We start from the raw sequence: 20,939 nt of genomic DNA on the forward strand, positions 1-20,939 counted from the left end.
GGTTTGCTTTGTGGACGTGGTTTCTTCCTAACCCCGGTCCTTGTGGCCCCTTTGCCGCTCAGGTGACCGAACTGGCCCCGCTGGGCTCCCTGCTGGACCGCCTGCGCAAGAACCTGGGCCACTTCCTGATCGCCACCCTCTGCCACTACGCCATCCAGATCGCCCGCGGCATGGCTTACCTGGAGTCCAAGCGCTTCATCCACCGGGATCTGGCCGCCCGGAACATCCTGCTGGCTGCCAATGACCTGGTCAAGATCGGAGACTTCGGCCTCATGCGCGCCTTGCCCAAAAACAACGACCACTACATCATGCAGGAGCATCGCAAGGTCCCCTTTGCCTGGTGAGAGTCGCCTTCCCTCCCTCTTGCCAAGGATGCCGGGCTGCGTTCACACGACACACCGAAGCACACCCATAATGCAATGTGCGTGAGACCCCCTGTGCGCTCCCACGCATGTGCATGCAAGCCCCCATGTGTCCCCGGGCATGCATGCATAACCCGTGTGCCCCACCTTCCGTGTGCACCCCATGCATGCATGCACGCGCATCTCCCGCATGTTCCCTGCCCCTCCCGCCCGTGTGCGGCAGAGACCCGAAAACCAGCTGGCTGGCGGGAGGCGCGTGCCCACAGAGAGGGCTCTACATGCCACCTCTGCCATAGCTTTGCCATCCTGTGTTGTTCAAAATATTTCTAACTCTCTAGAATGAGAGGTTAGAAAAAAAGTAATTATTATATTTGTAGATAATAAATATATGAGAGAGAGCAAATGCCTTAGAGGGCAATATCAAGATTCAAGAGCATCTTGAAAACTTGGGGAAATGGATCTCAGATTTTTATAGTAGTTGGAACATGTGGTATGGTTGGATCCAGAAACGATGGGAGAGAGATAAAGGATAATGTTGGATTATAATTATAGATGATGGTATAATTATAATTATGGTAATCAATAAGTATTGGAAATGTAAAGTAGTATATAAGAACATGTAAATATTTCTTTTCTTTTTCGTAGGCCTTATGTGTATTTCTCTTTAGCCAGGTTCTTCCTACGTAAACCAAGATTTTTATGCAGTTCAGTGAAATCACAATGCACTATTTTCTAGGCTTTTTTCAGGCAGCCAGCAAGCATCCTGCTGCCCATTGGGAGACTAAGATAGATCTATTTCGGACTTATTAGTCCTCATCAGTTACGTAGGTTTACGTTGGTTTATGTAGGAAGAACCTGGCTAAAGAGAAATACACATAAAGGCCTACAGAAAGAAAAGAAAAGAAAACAAATACTGTACCTTTACAGGGAGGATACATGGGATGAGGGTGGGGCTAACTGATGAGGACTAATAAATCCAAAATAGATCTATCTTAGTCTCCTTAGTCTCCCAATGGGCAGCAGGGTGCTTGGTTTTTTTTTGAACTATAATAAAAATTTTAAAAAAATTGGGGAAATGGGCAGAAACAAGCACAATTTATTTCAACTGGGACAGAAGTCAAATCTTTCATTCACGTAGGAAAAAACAAAGATTTGGTTATAGCAAATAGTGAGTGTGTGTTTGTGCGTCTGAGCAGATACCCTAACTTAGATTTTATATCTTCCTGCAACAGACAGATTCCTTTCTAGGCAGTGTTTATCTTTTTGTTATATTTTCCCTCCTTTTGTCTTCCTAATTGGCCGCCTATTTGGTCCCCTATTAACAGCACGAAAGGTGTGTGGATTGTTGTGTGCCACACACACCATTCCCACCCACTCCTGAAATCTGCACAAACATGTCTCTGGAGGAAAAGAACAGACAAACCAACAAACCGAATTGCTTCTATCTGTTGCTTTTGGTTAAGAAATTAATTACAACTAACTCTTCCCCTTGCAAAATTTTTTTAAAAGAACCAGGAATGCTTCCCTTTGAACGGGGGGAAACAGGCAGGGGCGGGAATGGAGCGCTACATAACAGCACTTAGTCCGCTGCACCACCAAGGCTCTTCCTTTTCCTTTTCTTCCTTTCTAAATCTTGAATGGGATGTTTGCCAACATCTCCCCCCTTTTTTTGGGGGGTGGGAATCAATTCTGTAAATTATTCATTGTCATTAGTTATCGATTTGGATATCTGGCCTGAAAAGGGTTCTTCCTTCTCCCTCCTTCTCCCTCCTTCTCCCTCCCATTTCACCAAGGTCCGCCCTTCCTTCCTTCCTTCCTTCCTTCCTTCCTTCCTTCCTTCCTTCCTTCCTCCTTCCCTCCCTCCCTCCTCTAGCTGATTTGTTGCGCCCTAACCAGGGGTGAAATGCTCCCGGTTCGGACCGGATCGTCTGATCCGGTAGCGATGGCGGGGGGTGGTTCAGAGAACCGGCAGCAAAAATCCCTGCGCGCCCCCCCCCCATGCCCAGCTGAGCCGCACGATCATCAGAGGCTTTTTTTTTTTTTTTTACTTTTAAAAGCATTTTTTCTACAACCTCTTCCGACGAAAAAATGCTTTTAAAAGTAAAAAAAAAAAAAAAAGCCTCTGATGATCGCGGGGCTCAGCTGGGATCATCAGAGGCTTTTCAAAGCATTTTTTTCTGCAACCTCTTAGCCGAAGAGGTGGTAAAAAAAATGCTTTGAAAAGTCTCTGACGATCCCAGCTGAGTTGCCTGATCGGCAGAGAGGTATTTTTAAAAAAATATTTTTTATATTTTTAATAATAAATAATATTTATTTATTTAATAATAAATAATAGTAAAATATTTTTTATATTTTTTATAATAATAATATTTATTTATTTATTTATTTAATAATAAATAATAATAAAATATTTTTTAAAAAATACCTCTCTGCCGATCAGGCAACTCACCTGGGATTGTCAGAGAGGTATTTTTTAAAAAATACCTCTGACAATTTCAAAGCATAGAAAAAATGCTTTGAAAAGTTAAAAAGAAAAAAAAAAAGTTGGCCATGCCCACCCTGTCACATTACACCCCCCCACCAAGCCACGCCCACAGAACCGGTAGTAACAAATTGTACATTTCACCCCTGGCCCTAACTGTCCCAGGTGTCAAAAAACCTAGGACGAAACCCTCTTCTGTGTATGGGCTGCGGTGAAGCGCCTGGGAGGGAGTGGCCGCGGCCGTTGTGCCGGAGCGAAAGACTGGCGGAGGGCCAGCCGACGAGAAAAGTTTGTGGCTAATAACCCAGAGGCGCAAACCTCAAGGCAAAGCAGGCGAGTCGAAAATTCCCATTCCGTCTAGGGGCTTGACCACTTCTCTTTCTCCTTTCTCTCCTCCACCTGGGCTGCCCCGCACCATGGATCAGGTGTGCCCCAGAGAGTCTGAAGACCCGCACTTTCTCCCATGCCAGCGACACCTGGATGTTCGGCGTGACCCTCTGGGAGATGTTCACCTACGGACAGGAGCCCTGGGTTGGCCTTAACGGCAGCCAGGTATGATGGGAAAGGCCGGGGGTGTTAAGTCGACAGTCCTCGACTTAACGACCACAGCGGACCCCCAAATTTCTGTTCCTAAGCGAGGCAATTAAGTGAGTTTTGCCCCTATTTTATGACTTTCCTTGCCATCGTCGTTAAGTGAATCGCTGCAATTGTTAAGATGGTAACCTGGTCGTTAAGTGAATCCGGCTTCCCCATTGATTTCGCTTGTCATAAGATCGCAAATCTATGACACTGCGCTTGTCGTAAATAGGAGTCAGTTGCTAAGCTTCTGAATTTTTATTGCAAGAAGTCCTCAAGTTATGACCATAATAGAGCCCAACATTTCTGTTGGTAAGCGAGACATTTGTCAAGTGAGTTTTGCCCGATTTGACGAGCTTTCTGGCCACGGTTGTTAAGTGAATCACTCCTGTTGATAAATTAATAACCTTATTATTAATTTATTCACTTATTAAATTAATAAGTGAATCTGGCTTCCTCATTGACTTTGCTGGTCAGATGGTCGCAAAAGGGGACCACATCACCCCATGGACACTGCAACCGTCATAAGTATGAACCAGATGCCAAGCAAGTATGAATTTTGATCACGTGACCTTGCGGATGCCGCGATGGTCGCAACTATGAAACATGGTCATAAGTCACGTCTTTCAGTGGCCGTTGTAACTTTGGTCACTCATTGAACTGTTGTAAGTCGAGGACCTGCCTGTCCTTGACCACGGGGATGCTGCAACGGTCCTAAAGTGTGACAAAGTCCATAAAGTCCCTTCTTTTCACTGCCGTGGTAACTTGGAACCGTCACTAAACGAACGGTCGTAAGTCGAGGACTACCTGCAACGCTTCCCAGGCTGGATCTGGCAGCTTTCCAACCGAAACACCCAACTGGCTCTCCTAAATCCAGCTTTTCTCCCAATAAAGATTCTGCACAAGATCGATAAGGAAGGCGAACAACTCGGCCGACCGGAGGATTGTCCCCAGGATATCTACAACGTCATGTTGCAGTGTTGGGCGCACAAACCGGAAGATCGGCCCACCTTCGTGGCTCTGCGGGATTTCCTCCTGGAGGTAAGGAACAAAGACCTGGTCCTTAACGCTCAGATCGCTTCCCGTCTTGACTACTGCAATGTCCTCCACGTGGGGCGGCCAGTGGTGGTATCCAGCCGGTTCGGGTTCGAACCGGTAGTGGGTGGTGCCCACTGCCCTGATGTTATGCCGTCCTTTTTAACCATGTTTTCTAAGCCGCGTGCAAGCCGCGCGCGCGAGTGAAATGCATGCACGGAAGGCAGGCGCACACATTTTCGGTGCACGGCGAACCGGTGGTAAAATTATGTGGAACCCCTCTTCTTTGGGGACGGCCCTTGAAAGCTATCTAAAACCTTCCATGGGTTCGAAATGCAGCAGCCTACATCCTCGACTTAACAACCACAACTGAGCCCCAAATTCCTGTTGCTAAGCGAGACATTTGTTCAGTGCGTTTTGCCCCATTTTACGACACTTTTTTTTTTTTTTGGCCACAGTTGTTAAAGTGACTCACTGGAGGTTTTTTAAGACTTGGACAGCCCCTTGTCTGAAATGGTGTAGGATCTCCTTCCTGAGCAGAGGGTTGGACTAGAGGACTTCTAAGGTCCCTTCCAGCTCTTATCCCTGATTCTGATTAGTTGTTAAGTGAGTAACACGGTTGTTAAGTGAATCCGCGCTTCCCCACTGACTTCGTTTGTTAGAAGGTCGCGAAAGGGGGGTCAAGTGATCTCAGGACACCGTCGCCATCATTAATATGAGTCAGTGGCCAAGCGTTTTGACCGTCGGGACATATTGTGGCTCATCAGCGGCCTGTGCAACTAGTAGCTGATTACGACAGTGAGGAGGCTGGTGTGGTGCTGTGCCAGCAGCCTGTGCAGCTGGCACTCGAGTCAGACAGTGAGGAGGCTGGAGAAGATGTGATGCCAGAGGCGGGGATTCAGCCAGGGCCTTCAGAACCTCCAGAAGCTCCTTTAAGTGAAGAGGAAGAAGAGGAGGAGCCTCTTCTCGGTGCATGGGCGCGCAGAGCTGCCAAAAGGCAGGAGTGGCTCCTCAGGAGGAGGTCTCCTCGAGAGTAAGGCTTGGGGCTAATTGGCCACTCCCTTACCCTATTTAAGGAAGAACGCCGACTGAAGCAATTTGCAGGGAACAACTTTAGTTCACTCTCCTTCGCGTCTGGATTCTCTGCAAATTGCTTCTGGGCTTTCTGCCAACCTTAGTAAGATTGTGATTACTTTATTTTAGGATTCTTGTAGGCTGTTAAGAAAGTTTATTTAACAGCCTTTGTTTTGAAAAAGACTGAGTTATTTTAGTAAGTTAAGTTTTGTACAGAATTTGTATGTGCTGCGTTCTTTGGGGTCCGTAGCTGGGGCAGAACAGGACATCGCAATGGTCGTAAGTGTGGAAAAACAGTCCTCAAGTCACCTTTTTCAGTGCCTTTGTTAGGTTGAATGGTGGTTGAATGGTCGCTAAATGAACCTGTTGTAAGTCGAAGAAGACCTGTCGTTTGGTTCAGAGATGTCACTCTTCGCTTTCTCTTCTTCTCCCAGGCTCAACCCACGGATATGCGGGCTCTGCAGGATTTCGAAGAACCAGACAAACTTCTGATCCAGATGAACGATATAATTACAGTCATCGAGGGAAGGTATTCCTTATCATTTTATCTTGGATTTTATTTTAATACCGCCTTCGTTATTTTTATACATAACTCAATATGGCAGACATATAGTAGTGGCCAAAATTGTGGAAACCTTTTGGGAAAAAAGTATATTTTTGAGGTTTGATGGCTAATAACACCACTTTTTTTTTTGTGGCGTTTCAAGATAATCCTATTCCACTGCTGGGATGGCCTGGGAATAGCCCAGACTTTCACCCAATGGAAAATCTATGGAGCCGACTAAAGAAACTGGTTAGTCAGAAGCGACCCAGCAATAAAACCCAGTTAATAGAAGCCATCATTCAATCTTGGTTTCACATGATAACAGCTGCAGAACTCAAAGACTTGGTTCACTCCATGGGAAGATGTTGTAAGGCCATCATTCATGCTAAAGGTTACCCAACGAAGGATTAACTGACATGGGGATCATTTTTGTATATCTCATTTTTTCTATGGTGATAATTTTTGTATATCTTTGTTTTTTCTACGTGTTTCACTTTTCTTCTTTATACAGTAACTGCTCTTCTAATATCAAATCCTTCCTAAAAGTTATTGCATTGCATTCTTGATTAAATTATCTTTCCATGGATATATAATTGTATGGTACTACTCCAAAAAAAGTGGTGCTATTAGCTAGTTTTAGAAAATATACTTTTCCCCAAAAGTTTTCCACAATTTTGGCCACTACTGTACACCTTATACTGCTTCCTCTTCCTCTTTTCCCATAACAACCACCCTGTGAGGTTGAGAAAGAGAGACTGGCCTAAAGGTGGGACTAGAATTCATAGTCTCCTGATGATTGGCTCAGAGACACCCAGCTGGCTTTCAATCCTAAAGCGGGACTAGAACTCACAATCGCCTAGTGATTGGTCCAAAATCGGCAAGCCAGCTAAGACGGAACTACAACTCACTTTTTCCTGATGATTGCCCAAAGTCACCCAATTGTCTTTCATGGCTAAAGCTGGACTAGAATTCACCATCTCCTGCAGATTGAGCCAAAGTCACCCAGCTGGGTTTCATAATTAAGGTGGGACTAGAACTCCCTGTCTCCCAGTTTCTAGCCTGGTACTCCGACCATTTGTGGTGGGGACACTAGTGCTGGTTTGAAAATGTGATCATTCTCCGCTTGTTTGTAGGGAGCAGAACTTCAGAGTTTGCTTTTTTTTTCTCTTTAACCACAATTTCCCAGACCGCCTCCTCTTCCCAAACCCCTCTCCCTTTTAGTACTGATGATGTTACCTAGTTGGGTCATGAAACGTCTGTAAGAAAACCACCAAGCTCAGAGGCCACCAAGGACTCCACAATCCTCCTCCCCCACCCTCTCCTCTCTCTCTTTTTCTTTCAATCTTCTTCTCTTTTCCTTCTCTTCCTCTTCCTCCCCCTTCCCCTCTTTGTACTCTTCTCCTCCTCCTTACTCTTCTCTTCCCTCTCCCTTCACTACCAACATTTCTTCGCTTCTTCTTCTTCCTCCACCCCTTCCCAGTGTCCTTGTTTTACCGACATCCTGGTGGGATGAGGGGCCCAAACTCATGGGAAGGGGCTAGGGGTGAAGGACCTCTTGTGCTGATTGGATAGTTTCTAAAACTATAAAATTTCTATTGCCACATTTCCTTGGGGCCCACGTGAACCAGGACAGGTAGTCCTCGACTTACGACCGCAGTTGAGCCCAAAATTTCTGTTGCTCGCTTGTTATGTGAGCTGTGCCCCATTTTATGACCTTTCTTGCCACCGTTGTTAAGTGAATCACTGCAGCTGTTGAGTCGGTAACACGGTTGTTAAGTGAATCCGACTTCCCTTGTTGACTTCGCTTGTCAGGAGGTCGCAAAAGGGGATCGCGGGACACTGCGGCCGTCATAAATACAAACCAGTTGCCAAAGCCTCTAAATTTTGATCATGTGACCGTGGGGAAGCCGCAACGGTCATAAGTGTGAAAAATGGTCCTCAGTCGCTTTTTTCAGTGCCGTTGTAACCTTGGAACAGTCACTAAACGAACTGTTGTAAGTTGAGGACTACCTATACATTCAAGGGAGTAATAATTCCTGCGTTCAAATAACGTTTTTCCCCGTATCCAGTGGCCTTCCTTCACTTAGGGTTCATAAGGCAGCAGAAAGGAAGTTAAAAATTTATTTATTTATTTATTTTATTTTATTTATTTATTTGATTTGATTTCTATACCGCCCTACTCCCGAAGGACTCAGGGCGGTGCACAGCCAAACAATAAAATACATACATACAAAATTTAAAAGTGGAATTAAAATCAAATTAAATAGTTTTGGCCCAAACAAATTAAAACCCCAATCAATTTAAAACCAATTTTAAAATTTGAATATATAAAATACTAAAAAATATTAAAAAATTAAAAATCTTTTATAAAAGAGGGAGAAAATTAGGCCAGGCCGGCTTGCTGGAATAAGAGGGTCTTAAGAGCACGGCGGAAGGTGCGCAGATCCGGGATCCTCTGTATCTCCGGGGGGAGCTCGTTCCAGATAGTAGGTGCCCCCACAGAGAAGGCTCTCCCCCTGGGGGCCGCCAGTCGGCATTAAAAATAATTTTTAACTTCGGGAAAAGCCAGACTGTTTTTGATGATGGATTGATGCAGTAGTGCCTTCCACTTACCTTCGCTACTGGTTCAGAATTGGGAGCGTGCATGCACTTCTGCACATGCGCAGAATGTTCTACGTATGCACAGAGCGTCCGTGATGATGTCCGGGCGGATAGGTGGCGCCAGTGGTGGGATTCAATTAATTTAACAACCGGTTCTCTGCCCTAATGATTCCTTCCAACAGCCAGTTTACCAAACTGCTCAGAAATTTAACAACCGGTTCTCCCGAAGTGGTGCGAACTGGCTGAATCCCACCACTGGGTGGAGCCTCCTGCCGCCGCCACTACCAGTTTGCCCGAACCGGGGCAAACCGGTAGAAACCCACCACTGGCTTGATGGCAGAATAACAGAGTTGGAAGGGACCTTGTAGGTCATCTAGTCCAACCCCTCCCTGCCCAAGCAGGAGACCCTACCTACCTACACATAGACATAGAAATGCGACAAAATAAATAAATAATAAATAAATAAATAAATACACCATGTCTGACCGATGGCAGTCCAGTCTCTTCTTGAAGGCTTCCAGGGATGAAGCTCCCACAACTTCTGAAGGCAACTTCTGTTCCATTGAATATAGAATAACAGAGTTGGAAGGGACCTTGGAGGTCATCTGGTCCAACCCCCAGCCCAAGCAGGAGACCCTACACCATTTCTGACAAATGGTAGTCCAGTCTCTTCTCGAAAGCCTCCAGGGATGAAGCTCCCACAACTTCTGAAGGCAACTTCTGTTCCATGGGTTGAGTGTTCTCACGGTCAGGAAATTCCTCCTCATTTCCAGGTTGAATCTCTCCTTGATCAGCTTCCATCCATTATTCCTTGTCTGGCCTTCAGATGCTTTGGAAAATAGCTTGACCCCCTTCCTCCTCTCTGTGGCAGCCCCTCAAATATTGGAACCATGCTGTCATGTCTCCCCTGGTCCTTCTCTTCACTAGACTAGCCAGGTCCAGTTCCTACAACCGTTCATCCTATGTTTTAGTCTCCAGTCCCCTCATCATCCTGGTTGCTCTTCTCTGCGCTCTTTCCAGAGTCTCAACGTCTTTTTTTACAGTATGAGAAGCCAGATTGAATTCCTTAGTGGCTTGTGTGAACGCCTCCGGTGCATTTGGTGAGCCCAGCCTGAGCGTGTTCTGGGATGTGAGCCAGCCTTTGGAAGAAGACACGAATTTTACGGGAAGAAAGTTTTTTTGTCACAAAACTTTACAAAAAAAGAGGTTGAGACTTTGGAAAAAGTGCAGAGAAGAGCAACTAAGATGATTAAAGGCCTGGAGAACTAAAACATACGAAGAACGGCTGCAGGATTTGGGTTTGGCCAGTCTAGAGAAAAGAAGGACAAAGGGTGACATCATAGCAGTATTCCAGTAATTGAGGGGCTGCCCCAAAGAAGAGGGAGTCAAACTATTCTCCAAAGCAGTTGGAGGCAGGACAAGAAATAATGGATGGAAACTAATCAAAGAGCAACCTGGAATTAAGGAGAAACTTCCTAATAGTGAGGACAATTAACCAGTGGAACTGCTTGCCACCAGAAGCTGTGAGTGCTCCATCACTGGAAGCTTTTTAAGAAGAAATTGGACAGCCATTTGTCTGAAATGGTATATGGCAGGGATGGCGAACCTTTTAAGAGACCGAGTGCCCAAACTTCAACCCAAAATCCATTTATTTATCGCAAAGTGCCAACACGGCAATTTAACCTGAATACTGAGGTTTTACTACCTAAAATAATGATAAACAAGGCAGACTTCAGGTAATTGTTCTAAGAAAAACTTGAAAAATTGCACTTTTATGCCCCTTCATTTTTTTCTGCTTTTGAAATATTACGTTTAGCAACAATAAAAAAGAAAAACATTTGTAATATCATTTCTCTTTCCCTCCCTCTCTCTCTCTTCATCCCGTCTCTCTTTCTCTGTTTTTCTCTCTTTCCTTCCCTCTCTTCCTTTTTCTCTCTGTCTCTTCCCCTCTCTTTCCCTGGAGAAACCCGATGGAGCTGGGCTGGGGTGACAGCACGCGTGCCCACAGAGAGGGCTCTGTGTGTCACCTCTGGCACACGTGCCATAGGTTTGCCACCAGGGGTATATGGTTTCCTTCTTGTGCAGGGGGCTGGACTAGAAGACCTCCAAGGTCCCTTCCAACTCGATTCTGATTCTGAAAGTTAGTTTTGGAAAATGCTGCGTAGCCTGAAGGGGTGAGTGGAAACTCATTGCCCTCAGCCGCGTCCCTCAGGTCCTCCTCCGTGGCCTCTCTGTGCAGAACCAGAGGTGTGGATCTGACGTCATTGTGACTCACCCCCTTAACTCTGGAGAGGTGCCAGCTGTTGACTTGGCACAGCAAAAGTCTCTTCGTTCTTCCTGGGTGGAGAAGCTCAAATGAGTTAAGCAGCCTAAATTAGCCAGAGCTTTGAACCTTAGAATCATAGGATTGGAAGGGATCTTAGAGATCTTCTAGTCCACCCTCGACGCCTTGTGGAGACATCTTCAAACCGTTTTGGGCAACAGGCTGTCCCGTCTTTTCTTGAAAACCTCCACTACAGCTAGTCCTCGAGTTGCGACCGCAATCGAGCCCAACATTTATGTTGCCAAGTGACACATTTCTTAAGTGGGCTTTGCTCCCGTTTTATGACTTTCCTTGCCGCCGTTGTTAAATGAATCATTGCATTTCTTAAGCTAGTCACTTTTAAGTTAGAGAAAGGAACTGGCCCCAAGTCACCCAGCTGGCTCTCGTGCCTAAGGTGGGACTAGAACTCACTGTCTCCTGGTGATTGGCCCAAAGTCACCCACTTGGCTTTCATGGCTAAGACGGGACTAGAACTCCCCGTCTCCTGGTGATTGGCCCAAAGTCACCCAGCTGGCTTTTGGACCTAAGGCGGGACTAGAACCCACTGTCTCCTGGTGATTGGCTCAAAGTCACCCACTTGGCTTTTGGACCTAAGGCGGGACTAGAACCCACTGTCTCCTGGTGATTGGCTCAAAGTCACTCACTTGGCTTTTGGACCTAAGGCGGGACTAGAACTCACTGTCTCCTGGTGATTGGCCCAAAGTCACCCACTTGGCTTCCATGCCTAAGGCGGGACTAGAACTCACCGTCTCCTGGTGATTGGCCCAAAGTCACCCACTTGGCTTTCATGCCTAAGGCGGGACTAGAACTCCCCGTCTCCTGCTGATTGGCCCAAAGTCACCCAGCTGGCTTTCATGGCTAAGGCAGGACTAGAACTCACCATCTCTTGGTGATTGCTATGCTGGCTGGGGAATTCTGGGAATTGAAATCCCCATGTCTTAAGGTGGCCAAGTTTGAGAAACACTGATTTAATGAGTTATGAGAACTTTCCATTGTGGCCAACCTCAATATCTGGACCTCTTGGGACCCTCCTAAATCCACCCCCCCCCCAATGGGTTGGATTATAACTCTTCTGCTCAGCCGCACACTGCAGGGAGAGCGTGAAGCTGAGGAAAACCGGGGAAATCTCATTTAATGAAAAGAAGGACCAGGGATGACGTGATAGCATGTTCCAATATTTGAGGGTCTGCCCCAAAGAAGAAGGGGGGTCAATCTATTCTCCAAAGCCCCTGAGGGCAGGACAAGAAGCAATGGGTGGAAACTAATCCAGGAGAGAAGCAAGCTGGAACAGAGGAGAAAATTTTGAATGGGGAGAACTGTTAACCAATGGAACTGCTTGCCACCAGAAGTTGTGAATGCTCCATCATTGGAGGCTTTTAAGAAGAGATCGGACAACCATTTGTCTGAACTGGTTTACGGTCTCCGGATTAAGCAGGGGGTTGGACTAGAAGACCTCCGAGGTCCCTTCCAACTCTATGAATCGGAACGCTTGGAAAAATCGAAAGAGAAAGCTGAAGTAGACCTAGGCTTCAGAGATTTGGGGGTGGGGGGGGAAGGACCCTAGCTTGCTGCCCCCTCCCTCCCTCCCTCCCTCCCTCCCTTCCGGCACAAGCCGGCTGTTAGTCACCTCCTGGGCGAGATTGTGTGTCTTGAGGGCTTGGTTGCTTCCAGCCCAGCCATGAGTCTTGCGTCGTTAATTGCAGGGAGGCGGTTTGTAACCGGAGCCAGCGAAGGCTGGGTGTAGTTCGGTGCCAATGCTGACAGTGTCCGCCCGCCCCCACCCAAGATTACATCACGGCGTGCCTTGCCGTGCGCGGAGTGATGCACCGGTCTTTTCCCAGCATCGAGAGAGAGAGAGAGAGAGAAACAGATAGGCTGAGATGGCATGCTGAGAACAAACCGGCTTACCATCCTGGGCGCTCGGAAGGAGGGATCCGCGTGGATGAATTTCCCAGGACAGGTGACCCAGGGCAGCGGACAGGTGGGGGTTTTGGGATGGCGGGATGAAGGAAGAGAAGAGGACGCTTGTTGAGCAGAGGGGTTGGACTAGAGGACCTCTGGGGTACCTTCCTATTTTATTATTCTCTTTGCTAATTTCCTCCCCCCCTCCCTTTCTGCATCAGCCCAAGACTCGGCATTGCTGATTCCCCGAAAGGATGAGTTCACATACAAGAAAGACCCCAAACCTGAGTTTATTTATTCATTCATTCATTCATTCATTTATTTAGGGAATATATATCGAGATTTTTGGAAATGCTTTGCTGGTTAAGGGTGGCTAAAGGTTAACTCTTGTTTATGAATGCGTTCCCCAGGGGATCGGTTTGACCTGCACACGCATGTTGTATGAACTTCGCCGGTTGGATTTAGCTCCTGGGTTGTGGGGGATATACAAAAGCAGAAATTCCTGGATTCAGGGATTGAGTGATTTTTTTTTTTCTTGGAGCGGTGGGTCTGCCCAGAAGGAAATGTGAATTTTTTTGGGATTGTGTTGGGTGGAAAAAAAAAAAAAAAACCAGAATCAGATTGAATATTTTTGAATGTTTGAGGGGATCTTTTATGGGGTTTGTTTCTGAATTCCGCACAATATATAAGTTATCCTCGACTTACGGCCCCAATGGAGCCCAACATTTCTATTGTTAAACAAGATATTTTTTTAAGCGAGTTTCCCCCCCCCCCATTTTGCCACAGTCTTTAAGTGAATCGGTTCAGTTAGGAACGTGGTTGTTAAATGAAGCTGGCTCCACCATGGCTTCTCAGAAGATCACGTGATCCTGCGACCGTCATAAATAGGAACCGGTTGCCAAGCAACTGAATTTTGATGCACAGGGACTGTTGCAAAGGTCGTAAACGAAAAACGGTCATCGCTCACTTTTTTTTCAGAGCCATTGTAACTTTGAATGGTTACTAAATGAACTGTTGTAAGTGGAGGACTATCTGTAAACATCTCCCAATACATTCCTGGAAATTTCCATAAGCAAATTCTAGCCAAAAGTATCTCTGGTTGTTTTAAACCAGAGGCCTTCAAACATGGCCGCTTTAAGACTTGTGGACTTCAACTCCCAGAATTCTCCAGCCAGCTATGCTCTATGTCAGAGGTCTTCAAACATGGCAGCTTTAAGACTTGTGGACTTCAACTCCCAGAATTCTCCAGCCAGCTAGGCTCTGTGTCAGAGGCCTTCAAACATGGCAGCTTTAAGACTTGTGGACTTCAACTCCCAGAATTCTCCAGCCAGCTATGCTCTATGTCAGAGGCCTTCAAACATGGCAGCCTTAAGACTTGTGGACTTCAACTCCCAGAATTCTCCAGCCAGCTAGGCTCTATGTCAGAGGTCTTCAAACATGGCAGCTTTAAGACTCGTGGACTTCAACTCCCAGAATTCTCCAGCCAGCTATGCTCTATGTCAGAGGCCTTCAAACATGGCAGCTGGAAGACTTGTGGACTTCAACTCCCAGAATTCTCCAGCCAGCTAGGCTCTATGTCAGAGGCCTTCAAACATGGCAGCTTTAAGACTTGTGGACTTCATTCTGGGAGTTGAACTCCACAAGTCTTAAAGCGGCCATGTTTGAAGAACTCTGGTTTAAACCTTCCTTTTCCAAGTTGGTGCCCACCGGACACTAAACTACAGTTAGACCACAGATAATCCCTATAGGAAGTCCTCAAATTACAACTATTTGTTTAGGGACCATTCAAAGTTATAACAGCGCTGAAAAAAAGCGACTTGGGAAGCGACATTTTCCCACACGTACAGCCGTTGCAGCCTCCCCGTGGTCAAAATTCAAAGCGCTTGGCAACTGACTCGTCATTATGACGGTCGCGCTGTCCCGGGGTCACGTGGTCCCCTTTTGGGAGCTTCTGGCAAGCAGAGTCAAGGGGTGGGGGAAGCCAGATTCACTTAACAACCATATGAGTAACTTAATAAATGTAGTGATTCACTTAACTGTGTCTGGAAGAGGTTTTAAAAAGGGGCAAAATTCACTCCACTGTCTCGTTTAGCAACAGGAATTTTGGGTTCAATTGTGGTCGTAGGTCATCTATCATCTACCTACCTACCTATCTATCCATCGTCTGTCTGTCTCTCTCCTATCTATCTATCATGTATCAGTCTATCTACCTCCCTACTTGCCTCTTTCTTTCTTTCTTTTTTTTTAATTTGATTTATATGCGGCCCTTCTCCGGAGACTCAGGGCGGCTTACAGTGCGTTAAGCAATAGCCTTCATACTTTTGTATATTTTATACAAAGTCAGCTTATTGCCCCCACAAACTGGGTCCTCAATTTACCCACCTTAGAAAGGATGGAAGGCTGAGTCAACCTTGAGCCTGGCGAGATTCGAACCTGCAGTAATTGCAGGCAGCTGGTCTTAATAACAGGGTGCTTTAGACCACTGTACTACCAAGGCTCTACCAAGGCTTTCCTTCCTTCCTTCCTTCCTTCCTTCCTTCCTTCCTTCCTTCCTTCCTTCCTTCCTTCCTTCCTTCCTTCCCTCCCTCTCTCTCTCTTCCTTTTTTCTTTCATAGATTTCACATTTATTCATTCATTACGAAATTTATTGGCTGACCCTCTCCTCTCACTTTTCCTTTTGTGGAAATGCTTACGGCATTCAGGTTCTGACCCCGTTGCGAAATGTGGCTTTTGTGGGGAGTTGGCACGGAGGGGGGACAGTGTCGTTCAGTGGTCGGGGGTTGAATATAATAATAGAATAGAATAACAGAGTTGGAAGGGACCTTGGAGGTCTTCTAGTCCAACCCCCTGCCCAGGCAGGAAACCCTACACCACTTCAGCCAAATGGGTATCCAACCTCTTCTTAAAAACTTCCAGTGTTGGAGCATTTACAACTTCTGGTGGCAAGTTGTTCCACTGATGAATTGTTCTAACTGTCAGGAAATTTCTCCTTAGTTCTAGGTTGCTTCTCTCCTGGATTAATTTCCACCCATTGCTTCTCGTCCTGCCCTCAGGGGCTTTGGAGAATAGATGGACCCCTTCTTCTTTGTGGCAGTAGGAATTGTGAAGTAAGATTGCAGAGACCCAGATTCCAGTCTTCCCTCAGCCAGGGATCCTGTGGGGCCTCTCTGTCTCTCTCAGCCTGGCCTACCTCACAGGGTTGATTTTGCAGGGGGAAATGTGCATTCCTGGGAAAAGAGGCGGGATATAAATTTTGCAAAGGGACCTGAGCAAACGTCCTTCGCTGGTTCTCTTAAAACCTGATTTGGGCTTAATCCGAGATGGAGTTGCAGCTAACCAACATCCTTTGAACGTGGTTGGAAGGGCGGATTTGTGGAAACTTTACGAAAAGCTGATTTTTTTTAGAATCGGAGAAAGAGCAGAAATTTTGGGGAGGTGCAAAAGACAGCTTTAGTGTCTTTAGTGACAGGTCGACTTACGACCACAATAGAGTCCAGAATTTCCGTTGCTAAGCGAGACAGTTGTTAAGTGAGTTTTGCTTCATTTTACGACCTATCATGCCTCGGTTGTTAAGTGAATCACTGACATTGTTAAGTCAGTCACATGGTCGTTAAAGTGAATCTGGCTTCCCCATTGACTTTGCCCGAAGGTCGCAAAAGGGGATCGTGTGACCTCGGGACACTTGTGACTGTCATAAGTACAGGTCAGTTGCCAAGCCTCTGAACTTTGATCCCTTGACCATGGGGATGCAATGGTCGTAAGTGTGAAAAAGAGCCCCAAGTCCTTTTTTTTTAGTGCCGTTGTAACTTCAAACGGTCACTAAACGAACGGTTGTAATCCGAGGACTATCGGTAGAGAGAGTTAAATTCGCATTCGTAACTGGGTAGCCCCACCGCGTGTTTAATCTGTTGCCATGTCATCCTTGCTAAATGCCCCACCCAAAAAAAATCACGATCGTTAGAAGGTTTTTCATTTTTGGCACCGTTAACCGCTAAGAGCTGCATTGCTAGTCCTCAACTTACGACAGTAATTGGGACCGAAAATGCACCATTAAGCGATGTGGTTAAGTAAGTGAGCCGTGCACGATTTGACGGCTGTTTTCGGCCATAACCTTTCAGCAAATCAGCACCGTTGTTAAAATGAATCGGTGGTTGTGCAAAATTCAGCTTCCTCCGCAACTGGCCAGGTGAGGTCATTTGGGGGGGGGGTGTCCGTTTCTTGTGTTGTTGTGGGCATCCACAGAAGCAGTGAGCCAGGTTGTTGTTGTGTCTTGGCGTTGTGCAAAACAACGCAGCGTTGCCGCCACAGGGCATCACTTCCAATCTCAATGCTGTTTCGTGCAATGATGCGATGACTGTACGGTGACATTGTGAGAGAGAGAGAGAGAGAGAGAGAGAGAGAGAGAGAGAGAGAGAGCAAACCCCTCTCCTTTATGGCACTGATGATGTTCTCCAGTTGGGTCGTGAAAGGTCTTCAAGAAAACCACCCAACTCAAGAGAGAGACCCAAGGACCCCACAGTCCTCCTCTCCACACATCTCATTCCCTTCTAGCACTGATGACGTTCCCTAGTTGGGTCATGAAATGTCTGCAGGAAAAGCTCAGAGAGCACCAGGGACCCCACAGTCTTTCTCCTCCTCCTCCCCCTCTTCCCCTCTCCTCTTCCTCCTCCTCTCCCCTCCCCTCACTTTTGGTACTGATATTATCTAATTGGGTTATGAACAGGGGGGCACTTCAGAAATTTTAGCAAGGGGTTCTCTTCCCAGTTGCTGGATGGGTGTGGCCTAGTCAGCCTCCTGTATCACGGAGGGTGGGAGGGTTGCCCTCCCCAGGCTTCGGAGGCTTTCCTCAAGCCTCCGGGAGGGCGAAAACGGCCTCCCCAGGCTCCGGAGGCCCTCTGGAGGCCGGAAACGGCCCCATTTCCGAACTTCTGGTAAGACTTTTTTTTCGCCCTCGCCCTGCACTTAACTGCATCCAAAACGCGCCACTTGGGGACTCCTGGGAGGGGAGGGGCGGGGCCAGCCAGGAGTGGGATTTGGGGGTTCTCCGAACTGCACGGAATCTTAGCTAAAGGTTCTGCCGAACCCCCAGCAGTCTACCCCTGGTTATGAAGTAGTTGCAAGAAAACCGCCAAGCTCAGAGAGCACCAAGGACTCAACAGTCGTCTTTCTCCCCCTTCCTGCCAGTCCTCCTTTCCCCCTCCTCTCACTTTTGGCCCTGATAATATTAACTAGTTGGGCTATGAAACGTCTGCAAGAAAAACCAGCAAGCTCAAACGAGCACTAAGGACCCCACGGTTCTCCTCCTCCTCCTCCTCCTCCCCTTTACTTCTTCCTCCACTCCACAAACCCCTCTCCCTTCTAGCACTGATCATAGTATCTAGTCTGGTAATGAAACGTCTGCAGGTGCATGCCAAGGATCCCCCCATTGTTGACAGGTGCAGTTTTGTCCCTGAGTTATCTCGGGCGCTCCTTGTATGTTCCAAATCCCTCTGGGGTGGTAGCTGTCCTGTGAGTAAGGTTGGGGGTAGCAGGTCCCCCTGCCCGAACCCCTGAGCAGACGGGCACACGGACCCCTTCTTCCCATCTCCGTTTCCCAAGGCTCCATCCTCTCAACCTGACTCCTGGCTGATGATTTACGGGCCGTTTATCGTGGAACGCCTCTCCCATGTGGGGCGTGCAGAATTTCAGTTCCTAGGATTTACCTCCTGCTAATCCTGATTTACAGTGTCACCTGGTTTTCAATAGATAGGACGAGCACAGGTATGCCTTGAGCGAAGGACGCTAAACAAAACAGCCGGTGCTTTTTAAGTTGCCTTCAAATTGCTGCAATTTGGGGATGTCTCGTTTCATGGAAAGAAGGAGGACTTGGGGTGACAGGATAGCAGTCTTGGCAATATTAAATTGGGTTTTAAATATTTTAGATAAATTGGATGTCTTAAATTTGTTTTTTGAGCCCAAAGTATTTAATCTATTTTTAATAGTTTTTAACTTTTGTATGTTATTTGTATTTTTATCTTGGCTGTTCACCGCCCTGAGTCCTCCGGGAGTAGGGCGGTATACAAATATGATAAAATAAATTAGTTTCCAACAGATGGAAACTAATCAAGGAGAGAAGCAACCTGGAACTAAGGAGAAATTTCCTGATTGTGAAGACAATTAACCAGCGGAACAGCTTGCCACCAGAAATTGTGGGCGCTCCCAACACTGGAAGTTTTTTAAGAAAAGATTGGACAACCATTTGAAATGGTTATAGGGCCTTTTGCTTGAGCAGGGGGTTGGACTAGAAGACCTCCGAGGTCCCTTCCAACTCTGTTAAATGTCCTATCTTTTTAGTCTGCAGGACTACAGATCCCATGGTGTGCAACAGATTTTCTGCATTTTGCAGTGTTTTTATTAACTCGAAATACAGGTAGTCCTGGACTTAAGACTGCAATAGAGCCCAAAATTTCTAATTACTAAGCAGGAAAAGTGTCAAGTGAGTTTTGTCCCATCAAGAGCCTTGGTAGTACAGTGGTCTAAGGCTCCCTGTTATTAACACAGCTGCCTGCAATTACTGCAGGTTCGAATCTCGCCAGGCTCAAGGTTGACTCAGCCTTCCATCCTTTCTAAGGTGGGTAAAATGAGGACCCGGTTTGTGGGGGCAATAAGCTGACTTTGTATAAAATATACAAAAGGATGAAGGCTATTGCTTAACGCATTGTAAGCCGCCCTGAGTCTCCGGAGAAGGGCGGCATATAAATCAAATTAAAAAAAAAAAAAAATCCAACCTTTCTCGTCCTAGTCGTTAAGTGAATCACAATAGTTGTTAACGTTAGTGACCCGGTTGTTAAGCAAATCTGGCTTCCCCGTTGACTTTGCCTGTCAGAAGGTCGCAAAAGGGGAATCGTGTGACTCGGGGACGCTGCAACCGTCATAAATACGAGTCAGACGCCAAGCGTTTGACTTTCGATCATGCGACCATGGGGATTCTGCAACGGTCATAAGTGTGAAAAACGTTCCTAAGTCGCTTTTTTTTCAGTGCCGTTGTAACTTCGAACTGTCTCTAAACGAACGGCTGTAAGCCGAGGACTACCTGTACAAGGTAGGAGAAACTTTGGGTGAGTGTCGTTGGCGAGTTTTCCTTTCCTGCTCCAGTTAAACTAGTAGAGCTGCCTTCCCCCAAGGCACTCTACCTGGGTATAGATCAACCTGTTTGCTGACTCATAAAAGCGACCCAAGCTGAACGCTCCAAGCCTCAAAAAGAAACCGGGTTTAAGGCTAACCAAGCTTAACGTCTTTGCTGCCAATCTTTAACGGCAAAAAAGTCAAAAGAGAGCGGTGGCGAGCCAATCCCTGCTACTCCTGATAGAAAAAGAACAGCAGAGTTTTGATTGGACACTATTTTGGCTTTTTTTTGACTTTGTTTGCTTGCAGATACTCCCTAAAGCCGTGATGGCGAACCTATGGCACGCGTGCCACAGGTGGCACATGGAGCCATATTAGTGGGCATGCCAGCTCAGCTCTGGGGCGCATGCGCGCACCGGCCAGCTGATTTTCGGGCCTTCTGGGCCCACCAGAAGTAGGGAAACAGGCTGTTTCCTGCCTCTGGGGGGGTGGGGAAGGCCCATTTTTCTTTCTTACCTGGCTCCAGATCCTCTCTGTGTATCTGGGAACGGCGAAAACAGCCTTTCCCACTCCCTTGGAGGCCCTACGGAGGCTGAAAGGGCCCATTTCCCCACTCCCGGTGGGACAGGAAGTGACGTTTTTTCCTGTCCCCAGCCTCCAGAGACTCCTAGAGAGGCTCCTACAGACTCCTAGAGAAGTTCTGGAGGCTGGGGACAGCAAAAAATGTCACTTCCTGTCCCACCGGGAGTTGGGAAATGGGCCCTTTCAGCCTCCGTAGGGCCTCCAAGGGAATGGGAAAGGCTGTTTTCGCCCTTCCCAGATGCACAGAGAGGATCTGGAACCAGGTAAGAACGAAAAACGGGACTACCAGGCCATCCTGTGCCAGGAGCGGGGGGAGGAGGGGGTTGCGCACACATGTGCGTGGGCACGTGCGCG

General features: G+C 47.0%; 1 protein-coding gene across 10 annotated transcripts in view; it reads left to right on the plus strand.

Moving 5' to 3' along the window:
- TNK2 (tyrosine kinase non receptor 2) overlaps positions 1-20,939 on the plus strand; it is a 111,581-nt gene that overhangs the window by 63,103 nt on the left and 27,539 nt on the right. For all 10 annotated transcript variants that reach the window (XM_087871999.1, XM_087871997.1, XM_087871993.1 and 7 more), the window contains 4 exons: positions 63-340; positions 3,270-3,396; positions 4,315-4,461; positions 5,964-6,058. In XM_087871999.1, the coding sequence (XP_087728125.1) occupies positions 63-340; positions 3,270-3,396; positions 4,315-4,461; positions 5,964-6,058 (647 nt within the window). The remainder of the gene's footprint in view (positions 1-62; positions 341-3,269; positions 3,397-4,314; positions 4,462-5,963; positions 6,059-20,939) is intronic.

The sequence above is a fragment of the Pantherophis guttatus genome, chromosome 6 (assembly GCF_059756535.1).
Source record: "Pantherophis guttatus breed Tessera chromosome 6, ASM5975653v1, whole genome shotgun sequence".
NCBI classification, from domain to species: Eukaryota; Metazoa; Chordata; class Lepidosauria; order Squamata; family Colubridae; genus Pantherophis; species Pantherophis guttatus.